Below are 17,398 nucleotides of genomic sequence, written 5' to 3' on the forward strand. Positions count from 1 at the left end.
TTTCAGTAGAGTTTTTGTCTTTAACTTGATTCACCTGTTGCTGCTGTAAAACTCAGACAGATCTGCCAAATAGATTAATTCATTCTCCAGCTGCTTTTGAAGATGCTGCAAAAACTGCTGTGTTATTTTGGTTCTAGAAATAGAATCCACATTTATGTCTGTTTCTCTTCCTGAAGTGCTTTGTATTTTTTCTTTACTCTAGAGTACCGCTACAGGTATTGCTATAGTTAAAGGTTGGCATTTGGAATTTCCATGGATGTACAGCTTTACTCGAATTATTTCCTCTAGGCTCAAACTTAACTAATAAGACATCAGCCCAGGACTGATTTTTATTTTTTAAACTACCTTTCAGAAATGTCCCTTTGGCAATTTTTAACTTTCAGAAATTGAAAACAACAAATGACTTGGTCATTAATAAATATGCAATGGGGCCTGTCTCTCCTTTATAACTGATCTCATGTCAAGGGACTTGGAGAAATCCCCCTGTGTTTTATGTAACGTTATTAAAATGCATTTTAATTATAGATTGTATCATGCATTGTATTGAGCTAATATATGTAACCCTAACAGAGCAGTCTGAATATATCTGCTTATTAGCTGTGGTCAGGTGTGGTGTACTGAGTACATTGAAGTTTGGTGTCACAACATTTGCATCAATAATCTAGAACCTTTGTGCTTTTGTCTTATAGTGGAGAGAAAGCATCTGTGATCATAATTGTAGTGCTGAACTATATAGATTACATAGGTTACAGTCTAATAAAATGGAGTGACTTTGTGGTGATACTTAATGCTCAATTCACCTCCCCGTACTGTAGACACAATAAAGTAGCCTAAAGAATCAAATAAGGTAAATCTGAACTTCCTTACTTTTGTGGGTCAAAGTTAGACCCCACATTTTATTTGAAAAGTGTTGTTTTTTACTTGTGGTAAGGTATATCTGACAATGCTTGCAGCCAAAGTGTCAAATGGCTGTATTTACATCACCTGTTAGACAGTTGGCATCACTTGTTACAGTTCTCTCTACTGCACAGCTGCTTGCACTCAGCATAGCCGTGATCTGTGTGAAGTGAAGGGGAGACAAGAGAGGCGATAATTGGGGAATTGCTTGGAGTATAGTCTTCTGTAGACCTTTGGTCAGAGTTACAGAAGTGCTGTGACTGAGGTCAAGAGACTTTGCTTGTCCTCAGCTACAGAAACCACAAGCAACCGCCCATCTGAATTCTTCCAGCTGCTTGCCCATTTTACTGAGTGAGCCTAGTGCCTCGCCGTGGCAACACTCCCTTCAATTAACTGTGATGAATTTGCGATGTTCTCCACTGCTAAGATAGAGCAGCTGTGGGTTGGTATTTCCAGACCCTTTGTCTCTGAGAACTGTGGGGTATGATGATGATGTCCCTCAAAGGGTTCAAATTGCTTTATGATGAGAATGCTCATGGTTGTTGTGGTCCGGAGGATGGAATACAACAGGCAAGACTTATGTGAAGAAAACCTTTATTGGGAAAAGGGGAACAACAACCGCGTCTAGAGACGACTCACCCAATCACCGCGCTAGCACACAGCATTAGCTAGGACTAACAGGCTCCAGTGGGCTATCAGGGACAGTCAATTTCTGGGTCATCTGAAGCCCCGTTCACTCCTGCCGTGGGATTTTTATTAGATCCCAAGGGACATGCCTTGACCGCCCCCTTCTGGTCTCACTAGTACTCATATGATTTGAGAGAATTATACCCTATAGGACATAATGGACACTGCATATTACCCCGGTCTATTTCCTGATACGTGACTACCCGCTATCAACCCAATGGTGGATAGTAGGTTGTTTGATACATGACCGACCATTTTCCCGCCATTGGAAATCAACATGGCCCCCCCCCCCATCCCAACAATATGCCGTGGCTCAGTTTTATGTCTGATCTTGACCATGTTGGTTTCTTAAAACAAGTGCAGGCATTATCAGCAGCTCTGTTAGCAAGAGAAGGAGAGCCATCCTCCATAAAACAGGAATGTTTTTGCAGGAGTGTTTAAATCCATTTTTAAATCTATTTTAGTTTTTTTTACTGTGCTGTAAAATGCCACACACCAAAAATGCCTGATGCAACTTGTTTATAAAAAAAAAAAAAAGCTCACATTTATTTATTTGTTTGTTTGCTTGTTTTATTAGAAATGTCCTATGTGAAATGTCGTTATCAGTTCAATATTATTAGGAAGATATGTTTGTACACTTGATGTGATGAAGGTAATTGAAGTGATGGGCCAAAAAAAAAAAAAATAGAAGGAAATTGAGAGTGAGTTTAGTTCTTTCGTGCTCTGGAAGTCTTAGTACAACTGACTAACCTTGAAGAGCATTATGTTGTTTTAATCAGTGATGCCCTTCAGCTGTCCTATCTATCTGGCTTTTTATTTTCCTGAAAAGAGTTGCTGTTCCCAAGGCACATTTTTGTCTTGCAGAAATACCGATTTGTAACTCTGTATGAAAATACACTGGCATAGGTAGTTAAAACTAATCCTCTAGGAAGAAAACAGGGAAAGGATTTTTATCATTTAAACTGGATATAGTCCAAGAATCTCTCTCCAGTTTTATTAGCTTTCCCTACAGTATGAAATATTCAATTAAACCTTCTCTCAAATTGGCCATAACTTTCAATGGAAATTTTAAAAGTTCCATTTAGCTAACGATATCAATCACTGAGTACAATGATCAGATAGAATAAGAACGGTTTCCACCTGTTCATTTGAATTAAAATGTTTAACCTCAGTTTACTTTAAACTCTCTTCAAGCTTCATTTTAATAAATGTTCAGACAGACAACAAGTGCTTTGTACTTAGCATCCTGCTGAATGCTTTCTTATTTTGGCTTTCAGGTTTTGACTGTTGGGTGCAGAAAATATACTGTAGATTAAAAAAAAAATTGCAAGATCTACATGGTTTCTTTTAACCAAATGGTGTATTGGGTTTTATGAAATTGAGGAAACCTTTAAAATCTTTAAAATTGTAGCAGGCCACCCTATATATATAGTTATTTATATATATTTCATATATAGTTCATAAACAGTGTATCATATCTATTTATACGTTGCATTAGTAACTCAGTAATATATGAAATAGTATACTTTCCTATAACTTCTTAAAATATCTGAGTTAATAGATGATTGAACATAAAACCAAGATGTCAAATTTAAGCTGCATATATAAACATTTGTATAAAATTGAAATACATGTTCCGCATAAAATATTCTAAAGAGTCTTCTAAATTATACTTTCAAAATGTGTGCCTACCCATTTTGGTCTGTACAATCCTATGGTTACTTTCATGAAATGGGTAATTGCATTCATAAATGTAGGATTTTGCACAGGCAAATAGGTGCACCTGCAATTACAAGTACATATTAGGAGGATATAGAAAATTTGCCCCAAAGAGTAGATAGAGACGGGGAGAGGAAATATGCAAACAGGTTTGTTTCTACCGTATTTCCTGCTTTTTGTATGCTTTTATGGAAACAGCAAGTAGAGAGAAGGCCACATAAAACTGACCTGAAAGTTTAAATAAATAAATAAAGGAAGGTGGAGGAGAAGTGAGCTCTCTGGGGATATAACAGCTGACTTTCATATTCTTGTTAGATTTTACAGACTGACAAGCCAAGCTAATAATAGATGACTTAAACCAAAACAGAACTGGGTTATTATGATGCCATTAAACTAGTAGCTATGCTTTAAACTTGTTGCTGAACTCCTTGTGACTTGGTATCTGAGTCCACTTTTTTGCGGACATGGATATCACACTAAATTCCCTCTAATCTCATTGGTTTTTTTTAATCTGTGTGGTAGATTCATGGCATAATCAGAAGAAGCCAAATCCAGCACTTAGAAGGTTGCTCTCAGCTGCTGTTGATGTCAACAGGAGCCCCATGTGTATATCGTTGGGCAGATCGCAATCTGATTGTTTTGGTTTTTGTTCTATTTTGGAACGGAATTGGTTTCTCAAAATTGGGAAATTTCCCTGAAGCAGAAAACTCAATTCCTGCCAGGCGCTAGATACCAGTGACGTGGGTAAAACTTTGGATATTAAAAACTGAAACTAGCCAGCTTGGGACAATATTTATTTTTTAAATTTGGATAAAGAAATTCTCTTTGATAAAAACAAACTGCAATTAGTAAAGACATTTCCAGATGGCCTTTTCAATTGTACTTTATTTACATCTTTATAGTGAATTTAGTGTTTCTAAAAGTTGATGGGTGACAGCTCAATAAAACCATGGCCTTTGTGTATCTACAGAACATATACAATATAGACAGTGGCTCAGGACTGGCTCTCTTGCAATGCCCAGACAGTGTGTTGGAACCCAGACATGAAGGGTAAAAACGTAGATACTTTTCTATATCCACTGTATACTTTGGACCTGATTCTCAAGTATGTCTGAGCTAGGACAGATCTATTGGTGATTGCCTGGGGACCAGTTGCTGCTCACTAATCGGCAGCTGTCCAGCCTCAGTAGAAGTTAGAACAACAGGGGACTTTCCTCTGCAGTATTTGTTGCTGGAAACTGTCAAAGACAGAATACTGGACTAGATCCAGCCTGGCAGTCCCTATACTCCTGTGTTTAAAAGATAGTTTTTTTCTCCTAAAATTCAGTGTAATTTTCTGTGCGCCAGATGAAAGCTCACAAGTATAGAAAGGCTCGCTCCTTTCAAAGGAGTCGAAACCTTCATCTTCATTTCTGTCTATTTCTGCTGATAGAAGAAGAGTTGCCTTTTGGAGGTGAATCATTGTTTGCAACTGGCCTCAAGCTTAAGACTGCTCCATGTTCATTTTGGGTCAGCTTGTCTCTGTCTTGAGTACCAGATGCAACTCAAAAGGAATCTGTTATTGTAAAAATACATAAACAGAAAGTATAGCTTATCTATGAAGGGTATTTCTTGTGCTTTCACAGAAAAGTAGCAGATCTGTAAAGACTAACACAGACCACACAGTAGGTTCTGGAAAGTAAAGAATCAAAGACAGCACTATGAATCATATGGTGGTAGATCTTTGTATAGTTAGGTACATTAAATCATCATTTTATAGGAGTAAAAACCTGAAGAAAGTATCATTAAAATAATCATACAAAATTTCTCCCCACTTAGGGCCAGATGTAAAATTCACTGAACTCAATAGAAAGACTCCCATTGAAGTTAGAGCTCTCAGTTAGTAGCCCATCACCGCTACCCATATTTAATATTTTGATGATACCCCCTGTGTGGTCTTTTAGTCTTTACAGATCTGACTGTCTGCCAGGAATCATGGCCACTACCAATATTAATATATAGATCTATAAAGACTAATGCTATCTTTATTGTTATCTTTATTTTAACAATTGCATCTAGTAACCATGTGTTTAGATAGTAAGCCTTTTGGTGCAAGGAGCATCTTTTTGTTGTATGGTTTACAGTGGCAAGCCCAATGGGGCTCGAATCTGTGATTGAGTTCTCTTGCCATTACGTCAATATAAATAATCATAATATTTTTTGTGGAGAGTTTAAATGCTATTGACTAATTTACACTAAGAAGCATTGTCTCAAACCTCTCCCCACAAAATTACATGTTATAGTAAAGTAAAATGTATTTGCCTCATGATACACTTGATACTCTAAATTACAATATTGCTGGATAGAAATGAATTTAATATGTAATCAAGAATACCATATTTATGGTGCGAATAGTAGTTTTCCACCTACAAGAGACTAGACAGTAATTTTGTTCTGTTTATTAATTGCTGGGTATTTACAGTTTGGGCCAGATCCTCATCAGCGTAGCTCAGTTATTATTAGATATGATCAGAGGATCAGGTCCTTGTTTCAATAATGCATTAGCTTGTGGCAACAAGACTATATGGGCTATGGACTAAACAGTTTGGACTTGTTTATCTTGGCTATGCACAGGTAGTAATTGGGCAGAGAAGGAAGAAGGAAGAAGAGCCACTCAGAAATAAATTTGAGAAATAAATTGAATTGTGCATTGTTGTAATTTTTTTCTCCCTTTTTTGTTCTACTTTTATGCTGACAGCTGCTCCCAGAATTCTCATTTTCCTTAACCAATACAATTTTCTTTTTTTCAAAGTCAAATAGTAGTTTTAGATTTGTCTGTTGTTGTTAGCTAGCAGAAAAGTTGGTGGGGGTTGGGTGGTAGGGAAAAGAAAAATGTTAAAAATGCTTTAAAAGAACAATGTCATAAATACCTCACTCTGTGCAAATGTTCAACATGTTCAACATTTGCACAGAGCGAGGAATTTATGACCCTCTGGAACACTGTTGATTACATGCATTTTAATATGGAGAAAGCAACTTCATCTAATGATCTGTCATCAATTTACACTTGATGTCACTTTGTCCTGGATTCTTATGGGTTTGATACAAGTTAATTAACTCAATTAAAACAATTCTTTTACTAACTGAGGCCATTTCTACCTTTGAATTCTGTATCTTTTGGGTGTGTGACTGGTTTGCTAACTACCCAGTACATTGCTTGCAAATGCTGTAAATTGGTTGCACTTATTTCTTAGAAATACAGTGCCAAATCAAACGTCTTTAGACATTTTATGGACCAGTATGGTTGACCCTTGAATGCTGCTGTCTCACCTGTTCGTCAAAATTGGTGCACTGGCTAAGTATGAAAGAGCAAGTTATTTAGGTACTAGTCCTGCAATCAGATCAGTGCAGACAGTTCATTGGGCCTCTTTGGAGCTAGGGATTGTGAGAAGAGATGATGGGACAGCTATGGTTCATGATGGTCCATGGAGCAACTAATCCTCTTCCACGTTCTTTCTCAAGCCATGCTGTATTGTTGTTGGAATATTTGCACAGAGCGAGGTATTTATGATCCTCTGGTATATTGTGTTTACTTGCCCCATCTTGCATACCAGAACCACATCAGTTCCTCTGCCAAGGAGGGAACATTGTCCTCTGTAGGAATAAGCCACTTACGACAGCCTTAAAAATTACACTTTGACGTCAGCCATTATGGGTCCTTGGGGTCTGCCAAAGCACAACAATAAGGAAACATGTTTGCTGTGTGCCTTTTTGTTAGTTTGAGTATCTGAGCTTAACAGCAACTATCCCCTTTTAAACATGAGGTATATTTTCTTGTAATCTTGTGACCTTTAGAATGATGTGATGCAATGTAAACTGACAGACCACACTTGAAATAATATGAAATGACAACACAATGTGACTCCAGTACCTTGATGTGGTGTAACATAGATAATGTAGTCGATACAGTAGATATCTGCATCAGTATGGTTCACTGACTAATAGAATTATGAGGCAATAGTTTGTGTTATCCCTATCCAGCATGATCAATCAGTCTATCTCTCTACAACCTCCCAGCTGCCTGGTCATGAGTCCCATGGATCCAATGAAATGCATCTTCCTCACATCTGATTGCTTCAGAGTATTGTATCAGAGTATTAGAGTTCCTCTGCTCATTTCCAGCCTCATTGTCACTCCTCAATGTAACACCTTCTCTGATCCATCCCATCTGCTCCCATCTCCCAACCTCGCCAGTTCTCCTGAGAGTTCATTGCGGGGGCAGCGGAGAGTCAGAATAAGGTGGAGTGGGAATACCAGGAAGTCTGGTCACCTAACCTCATGTAAAAATAATTTAAATGGTTACTTCAGTTGAAAACCCTTATCTTTCTTAATTGGGGGATTGGTGTCTCTGAGGGGCTTCAAGTTAGATCCATACTTAGGCCACGGTCAATAGTGTAGTTGAGAGTAAACATGGGTAAATGGAGTCCCACTTCTCATTTTGGGAATATGGAGTTCAGTTTAGGTTAATTTATCCACTTCTTTCTTTCTCTTTCCCATTTACCATTGGCCAAAAGTCTGCAACAGGAGTTTTCCAGGCCCTTTATCTTGTGCAAGAGTAGTGGCTCATGCAGATCCCTGTTGACTTAAGGATTCTACAAGAGTATGAGGATCTGCCATACAGATCGTGTTGTAGCATTAGGACCTATTCAATAAATTTTATAGTGGGTCAGATCAAACTCCTTTTAACGTCAATGAAAAGTCTCTCTGACTTCAAATGGAGTTTGATAGGGCCCTACTTGTGACATCTAGAAAGGAACCAGTATTTATGATAGTGAATAGCAAAATTAAAAAAAATAAAAAAATTAAAAAAAAATATTTGATGAAAGCAAGAAGAAAGATGAATTATCTTTAAGAGAGGAAAAAAATCAGTTGGCTTTATATTGTGTACAGTTATTCTAAAGATAATATCAAATCACTCAGAAACATGATCTATGATGGCAATGAATTTATGTTGTAATACAAACTATGCATACATAATAAACAATGTTGGTGTTACTTTTTGAAATACTGTTTTATATTTAATTGTGACACGAATGCTGGTGATCCCACAAGAAACTTCTATTAACATATCATAAGAATTTCAGAAGCTCAGAAGTTGTCTGGATCATTGTTAAAATGTGAGTCCTTTACAACAGTTTAAAAAGTCCAGTTAGATCACAATGGGAGTTTGCCCTAATTTGTAGTTTTAAAATATCTTTGTGGCTTGATTTAGTAGTTAGTGGTCTTTGCTCATAAGAAACCCAAGCAGTATTTGGCATTTCCTATCAGCATATCTAACATAACTTCCTAGAAAATAATACAAGGAATTGTGAGTAACAATGAGTCCAACAATATACTGGTAGTTTTTTAACTCAGAAACTGGCTGTGAAATCAGGACATTTTGTGGTTCAGATAAGCATGCAAAATTCAGGTGCTTTTCCAGTTCCTATCCAGGCTTATCCATCAAAGCTCTTAGATAAGGAAATAGGGCTGGAAATCTTGTGATAACTTTTTGTGAGATTTTTTTTCTTTTATACTTTCAAGTTTCACTTAGGTCAAAAGTACCAACTGCATTGTTTCCCTCACATAATTTAAATTATCCTGCCAATATTAGGCTAGGAGGCATAGAAGTCTGAAAGCAGAAGGTGGGAGATAAAAAATTAACTGAACTTTTTAAAATTCTTCTGAAAGGTCTAGTCCAAGGATAATCAACAGGCAGACTGAGGGCCAAATCCAGACTGCCAAATGCTTTTGAACAGAACCTAAAATCTTTTTATTTACTTATTATTATCATTATTTTCTCTGAAGTTTGGACCTTGACTATACCTTGACCAAGAAATTTGGACCTTGACAAAAAATAATTGACTAGCCCTAGCCTAGTCAATGTTTGGCTGAAGGTTTGGGTTGTTTATTTTCACTGAACCAGTTCACCTATACCTCTTAGCAATACTCACCTTTAGCTCCATGCATAATAAAGGTAAAAAGAAATATGGAGAAGGTTGGGTAGTAGGAGGGCATGGGGAACTGTAGGCCATAGGGTAAGCTTGCCCATTATATTCACCCCTTAATATTCACTGGCTTGCCTTCATGATTTTGTTATATTCAGCTGTAACACAAGAAACCTATAGGCCTGTATCCTGTAAGATATTAGCTGTAGCATAAGTTAGCATGAGTGTGGTTAAGTAGGCCATAACCCTTGGCACAGGAAAAGGGTTACCTTTAGATTTTAAGAACTAAGAAAAGCTCGCTTAGTGGTAGGACTAAGAATGTTCCAGTAACTGCTACCACAAGGAACATGGAAATAATAACCACAAATCTGCTTAAGCAAGGGATGATGGTATGATCATGAACTGAAGTGGCAGTTGTACATATCAATATGTTAACCTGAAGAATAAGTACATCTCAGTATTATGTGCATAAAAAGGCTATATATGGGCATGGAGGACTGAGTATGAGCAGATGACGCTCCTGCCTATAACAGGGTAGTCACCATGTGGTCCAGGGCTCGTTCTTTCCTGGTTCTCTTGTACCGCTGTCTGCTTTTCTACTGCTCAACCCTTCCATTCATTGAAGACCACTGAACACAGTGACATGCTAGACTGGTGACATGGCAGGACTGGTCCTTTTGTTTTTTTACCACCAGGTCCTCTACCAAGGTTGTGAGTATGCAATTCTAAAAGCTTATGCATAGAATAATACCATAGATAACCCCAATACTGTATTATCTCTATTTTATTATGTGGCTTGGATCTTTTCTAGTTTATCTATTATTTTAATAAAGATAACCAAGGTTTTACTGTGCCCTCCGTGTGAGTGTCCTTGTCATCCATACCAAGACTCCCTACAAGCCATTGAACTCCATAGTGTGAATTCTTTGTAGTCTGATTCTGGGGGAAGAACCTTATTACAGTTAGATCAATTGCCTATCAATCCAAATATTATTAATCTTCAAAAAGGGTCAGGGAACAGAACTAATGGGTTAATTGAAGATAATAGTGAGAAGGGTATAATAAAATACAGTCCTAGCTAGGTTCTCATCCACACCCTTCCTCCCTAAATTACTGTAGAATATTAATAGACTACTGCATTCTTTGCATTTTGTGTTTGGATGATTTGCTAAACTGTCTTCACTCTTGTACACCAATTAAGGGCATTTTTAGTTTACATTTCTGGGAAGAAGGGGAACTACACACTTATTTCTGGAAAGCTCAATGCCCATTTGCCATTTTTCAGTAGCTAAACATACAGGCTTTCATCTTGCAAAAAACTGAGGCCTGGCCTACATTAGAAAATCAAGTCGACTTAACTACCTCACTCAGTGGTGTGAAAAATCCACACCCCTGAGCGGCATAGTTAAGACCACCTAATTCCCAATGGAGACAGCACTTAGGTCAAAGGAAGAATTCTTCTGATGACCTATCTACTGCTTCTCAGGGAGGAGGGTTACCTATACCGATTGTCTACACGGAAGCGCTGCAGCAGCACATCTGTGCTGCTGTAGCATTTTAAGTGTAGATATGCCCTTAGTGTGTATGAAGAGGTCTGCCCATCTGTCCATGTGGAACTCATTGCAGGATCGGGGCCATAGAAAGAAGCAGTATGTGGATCTTCTACTAACTCCTGCACTGCTGTTTAGTATGCAAGGTACTAAATACAAAATGCTCTTATGATTATTGTTGAATGATTATGATGATGATGAAAATATCAAAATAGCTGCTGCTGATAACATAAATAAGGCTACATAAAGTGGCAACTGTGCCAGCTTGAAGCTGTACAAAACAAAAAATTAGAAACCACGTCTAAGCCAAGGACCTTACAATATGAAAAGTAGTTTACAATACTGTGTGGCCAAGTAGCCTCTTTGAAATGCCGGTATTTCAATGAACCCTTTCACTACAGAGGGGTTTCAGTACACAGAGGATTAACAGTACCTGTTTATCATGCAGGATTTTATCAGACCCTGTGAATCCCAATGAACCTGCAGCTCACTTTTTTTTTTAATATAGCAGTTAAAAATGGTTTCAAAATAAAATGATTCTTCGTGATAATGTCTACATCAAATTATGTAAACCACACACACGAGAGAAAAAAGAAGTTCTGATTTTAACAGAGAGATGTGCAGGCCCACCATCTGCTCACAATCAACTGCAGAACTGGGGCCTGTGTTACATTCAAATCTGTCAGCTGATTAAGTTTGTGTTCCCTTTAGTGAAAGCCCAGCCATCAGTGTGAAGACAGCAATATAAGAGATTGTATAATTGTAGGATAAATCTTTTGGCTTCTTTTTCAGTAAAAAAAGTTGCTGAATGGTCATTTCGAGAGTGAATGATATCCCACGTGCCTCTCTCTCTGATACTTTTCTTTATATTTGGAGTATTAAGATACCATACAATACGTGTCACACTTTTGTTCCATATAACACAGATGACAACATGCTGCATGGGCCGGTTTTCATTCAGGAACCAAACAATGTGATTTTTCCACTGGAGTCTGAGGAAAAGAAAGTGAAGTTGAACTGTGAAGTAAAAGGAAATCCTAAACCAACTATCAGGTTTGTTAAATATTTTACTGTTCTTTAGCATACCCTTTTCATTATAGTGTCTCTCTAAGACACATGCCTGCATGCATCCCACACAGAGAAGCTTTTTCAGAATTTGAGGTGTGATATATCTTTATCAGCTGGTGTGTTTCCATTTTTGAATGGATACAATGGATTACCCTTGCTTAGCACTTTTAAAATCCATGAAACACACAAAATATAATAATTTAGTTCATTTGAATCCTGTTTATGTATTGCTAAGGCTTCTTAAGAGTTGCTTTGGCACATTAACTGAGACATTTGGGATTAAAATATGTATTGCAATACATTGAATCTGCCTCTGCTCGTGGGGCAAGGCAAATTCATTTAAGGTGCCTTAGTGGAACTGTGCAGTTATAAAATCATAGATGTAAAGAAACTCTTCGATTCGTTGTTGTCAGATCTAAGTTACATAGAACCTATTTGAACACAAGTTAATCAGCAGAACCGTGTTTGAGGGGAGAGGGAGAAAAGAATTAGCAAATAATTAAATTTAACTAGTTTGTTGCACTTTTTCTGCTAATTTTTTGTCTCCTTGTATAAAAAGGCAGTGTGGTCTAGTGGGGGACTAAGAGGTCTGCTGTATATGTTTTTCAGGTCACTTAGGGCCAGATTTGTAAAGGTATTTAGGTCCCTAAAGATGCCAGTAGTCACCTGGTGGGATTGTTTAAAATCCCCTAAACTTTAATACCTTTAAAATCTGGTCCCTAGGTCCTCTTTTTTTCCCCAGATTGCATAGCAACTCTGTGTGCAAATGAGCAGTCCGATGTCTAACTTTCTGTGCACAATCATGATACTTTTACAGAAAATTATCTGTATGCAGAACTAAAAATCGGTCAGTTAAGCACATAGAGAGTCATAAAAATCTGTAAAATTTCAATAATGCTACTTACAGTACCCACCATTATAAAGGGCTTTGGGACCCTTGGATGAAAGACGCTATACACATGAACATATGCTATTGCAGTGGCACTGTTGTTATTACATACAATTAATCTGGTTGTCTTAACCAATTGAACCGAGTGTCTCCCTTCTTATTACCCCCCATTTTGCTCACTACTGTAAATGCCACTTTGAAACTGATTAAAATCATAAGACCCCAATCCTTTTGCTGTCTTCTGGCAATACTTAGCATTTAATGCAATAGAATAAGTTGATTCACTCATGCAAATATATTCAAATTTCTTCCCTGTAGGTTCCAATACAGGGACCTGATCTGAGGATCTAATCCTTTATATGCTCCATCACGGGCTGCTAGAGATGACAGTTGTAATTGGGGAGATGTGTTAGAAAATCTCGATGCCCCAGTTTGTTAAAACATCTGCTGTGAGTGAGTTTTCTTAAATTTAAAAACAAACAAACAACTAAGGCAGAAAAGGAAAGGAAGCCACTATGGAATAGAGTGGTTCAAAAATTCTGTTTCTGGGACTTCCCCTTGCAAAATGATTAATTCCAAAGACAAACAACATCAACAACAACAGCAAAAGCAATAAGAAAATTAATCATAGCAGTGCCTGAAATATAGGTTAAGGATGTTGCTCTATAAGTGAAATATTAGAATGTTTCAATGTTGTGCAAGAAACGTGAATTTTCATGCTGGGTTTAAAAATAAGACCAAAATAGTTGTAATGTTTTCTGTATTCACTACATATTGCTTTAGAAACATACAGAAATATTGGTTTATGTCAGCAGAATTCAACTCCTGGCATTTTTGTACTATAGGTGGAAGTTAAATGGAACCAGTGTTGACATTGGTATGGATTACCGCTACAGTGTAGTGGGAGGCAACTTGTTGATCAATAACCCCAATAAAACCCAAGATATTGGAACGTACCAGTGCATAGCAACAAACTCATTTGGAACAATTGTTAGCAGAGAGGCAAAACTTCAGTTTGCTTGTAAGTAGCAATTATATCTCATGGCAAATACTGAATCTTGCAACATAATGTTGGAAAAACAATAAGACTGATGGCTATCTTTTTTTAACCTCTTCTAATTTGTTATTCATTATTCTTTGCTAAGCTGCTTGTTTTGTTTAGAAAATATCTTGAGTAAATCTGAGTGAGAAGTGAAAATGTTACTTTTTGTGACAATTTAACTAAATGTGCCTACAATATATAATGTGTATATTTGCCTGTCTGTGAGAAACAGTGAAAGTATGAGTACATTGCAGTAGGAAACATGCTCCTAATATGTTTTTACAAGTGAAAGGTAGAAATGCTGAAATGTGATTTTTCCCTCCAATGGAAAACAAAGATTTTAAAGCTTCAAAAGTGGCCAAAGGGACATGGCCTTCAGAAGCAGCAGTTCCATAATGGCAATTTTTATCACTCCTGTGATACAGGATCCAGTGGGAGGTACATTTCTGGTAGAGTTTTTAGGTGATGACAGAGAGGGAGGGAGTGTGTGTGTGCGTGTGTGTGCGTGTGCACGCACGCGCATACAATATTGAAATTAATGGAAAGATGATGTGCAGTGCAAAGCTCTTTATATGTGCTATGTATGTATCATGTACATTGATTTATCTGAACATTTTAGAACCACCAACTTTCTTCATTTGTTTTTTTAAAGCCGGCTTTATAATATTGATTTAGGGGCTATTCAGCACTTTTTACACACCTTCATAAATGAAGAGAACGACATAGTTTTTTTGTGGGCTTGAACCTGTATCGTTTGAAGCCACTAAGACTTGACTTCATAGAGAGCAGGATGAGGGTCCTTAACAAGGAAGACAGTGGATAATAAAGAGCCATGGCCAACCTCCTTGGCTGGCTGGCGTAATAGCACTGAGGGCAAGTCCCTCCTTCATACCTGTAAGCTCTGAGGGTATGTCTACACACAGCAGCTAGACACCCGCGACTGGCCCATGCCAGCCAGCTCAATTCTGCGGGGCTTTTTCATTGCTGTGTAGACTTCCTTGCTTGGGCTGGGCCCAGGCTCTCGGCCCTGCAGCGTAGAAGGGTCCCAGAGCGTGAGCTCCAGCCCAAGCCCAAAATGAAACAGCTCTACAACTCGAGCCTCGTGAGTCCAGGTTAGCCTCCGTGGGTCAGCCGTGGGTGTCTAGTTGCTATGCAGACGTACCCTGAGTGGCCCTGTTCCTAGGAAGGTGCAAGCTATATCTTACCAATAATTTTCTTCATGTGCTTTTTGGTCAGATCTTAGTATTTCTGAAACATAATTTACATGTTAATGGCAAGCTATTTCAGTATGTTGCCATATGTTTAATGGACTGATTAATATCTACAATTAATGTGATCCCAATACGCAAGGAAAGGTTTAAGATGCCAAATTTAGGCCAGATTCACTGTACATGAAAAGATGATTTGTAATGAGAAATATAACTATGGGAAGGTAAAGTCTTCCTTCTCCCGGAGTAGTTCACAATATCTTATCAGTTTTTCTTATGATCTGCTTGTGTTCTTCTACAACTGAAGATTCTCTTTTGCTATAGATGGCTAATGAACATCTTCCTCAAAACTAATCTAATAATGCTAGATTTCAGGATGTCAAAGGAATTGTTTCATAAACATTGTTTTGGGCCTCTTTCTCTGCATATCACATGCTTCACGGCAGCCCAGCTCTTATGAATCAAGACTTCCACTACCCATCAGGCTAAGCCTTTGCAGGATCATTATTAATAGCTAAGCACTTGAAAACTGTTTGTGCTGTAATCATATCATTTAGGAAAGTCAGTAATGATCTCAGCTTCTAGCTACCTAGAGGTTGAGAGCATGTGTACTAAGTTAAAAGTTCTGTGATATAAGGTGAGGTCCTGCTCCCATCAAAATCAATTGTCAAACTCCCACCGACTACTTGAATGGGAGTAGGTTATGCCACTTTATTCATTAAACCATTTTGCATCAATTAACCATTAGCTGGTAATCATAAAAATAATTCTGTGTTTAAAAAAAGGAACCAATCTTAACATTTCATATTTATTTCAAACATGGAACCTTAATGTCTATGACACTTATAATTAATTGATTTATCTTTCTTGATAATAATAAATATGTAGTTGGATTTTTGATAGATGACCAAGCGTAAGATAGGCTTGACTGATTCTTAATTAAGAAGGTTGCTTTAAGAAGCAAAGTTAGTTTCTTAGCACTTAAAATGGTGATGGATGAGTGTTTGGATGAATAAATTGTTCAAATTTAGATCAATTAGATTTTAATCATGTTAGGAACATTTGGATTGGGGGTGGGGGGAAGGGGAACAAGCATTTGTCAAGTCACACTCTACTCTTCTGCAAAACGTTAAGTCATTCTGAGTTATATAATCAAAGAGATTGCAACCAAAACTGTCTGAATTCTGTGGTTTAATTTTATTATACAAGTTCTGCCTCTGAGAACCAATAAAAGTGTGAATCTGTTTTAATAATGCATATTTTTCAACACTGACATTCCAAGATATGTGGATGTACTAGTGCTATATAATATAATGAAATCAACAATAAGAGGCACTTGTTGCAGGAATGGGGAGTCCTAGCTAATTCAGAGCACATAACCTTTCCCTTATACTTTTTATGACATTATCATTTTTTAATTGCCTTCTGTAGATTTTCTATGGAATAATCTAAAAATATTTCCTAGCATGAATGCATTCTAGCAGCTTGAAGTGTCTCAGTTAAGTCCATATGCCCTCAATTCCTCTCTCTGGATTTTTTCCTTTTACCAGGGTCATTTACCCTGAATTTAACCCCTTTGTCTGGCACTTGGAGACCTAGAAACTTGCTATTATTGCACTTGCAATCTCTGACCTACCTGCAGCTCCAGCAATTCAACTGTGGTCTCTCAAGCATTGTTACCATTATGTGTTATGACATTTTTAGCTGTAGAAAGCCATTTTGTTATAGAGTCCAAGACTCAGTTGTTTTACCAACCAGCACCTATCACTACTTTGCCTTTAAAATGAACAATCTGTTTTTCCCTGGGCTGATCTGTATTTTATGCTATTTGCTATCTCATTTTTATTTGTGAGCTAAGTTATTGCCAGCCTTTTTGAAACTAACACTTGCTTTTAAGTGCTAGGGTTAAATTCTGAATCCAGGGACATCATTAAAAGATGTTCATTCTTTTTTCAAGGGCTAAATTATTCTTCTCTAGCCTTTTCACTGCAGATTAAACTCTGAAGTAGCTATTCAACCTCCTGTGGAGGTCAGAGAGGGTCAGCAATTTATCCCTGAAATATGTATTTAGGTTACAAACTAATTATGATGAAAGTGCTAATATATGCCCCCAAATACTTGCTTTGTTATACATCATTAACATTTCAAATTTGTTCCTTTTTTTCTTGACATTCTAGTTGTCTCTTAAATTGAACACATTTTCAGAAAGTAAGGAGTCTGCTACACCACGCTAATGGAATATGGATTAATGATTCTTTAAACCCTGTGCTTGTAGCAATACAGATTTGCAAGGGTAGAAAAAAGCCTTAAACTCTTAATAAAAGACCCAACAATTGCTTTTCTAAAGGATATATGAAAACACACTTTAAATT

At 37.4% G+C, this 17,398-nt stretch overlaps 1 protein-coding gene across 1 annotated transcript in view; it reads left to right on the top strand.

Annotated features, from left to right (window-relative positions):
• CNTN4 (contactin 4) overlaps positions 1 to 17,398 on the top strand; it is a 353,853-nt gene that overhangs the window by 94,413 nt on the left and 242,042 nt on the right. Inside the window, exons 3-4 of the mRNA XM_067542713.1 lie at positions 11,746 to 11,872; positions 13,622 to 13,797. Coding sequence (XP_067398814.1) covers positions 11,746 to 11,872; positions 13,622 to 13,797 — 303 coding nt within the window. The remainder of the gene's footprint in view (positions 1 to 11,745; positions 11,873 to 13,621; positions 13,798 to 17,398) is intronic.

Source organism: Emydura macquarii, unplaced genomic scaffold (assembly GCF_026122565.2).
Source record: "Emydura macquarii macquarii isolate MOO-44397 ecotype Brisbane River unplaced genomic scaffold, CSIRO-AGI_Emac_v2 contig_71, whole genome shotgun sequence".
Lineage (NCBI taxonomy): Eukaryota > Metazoa > Chordata > Testudines > Chelidae > Emydura > Emydura macquarii.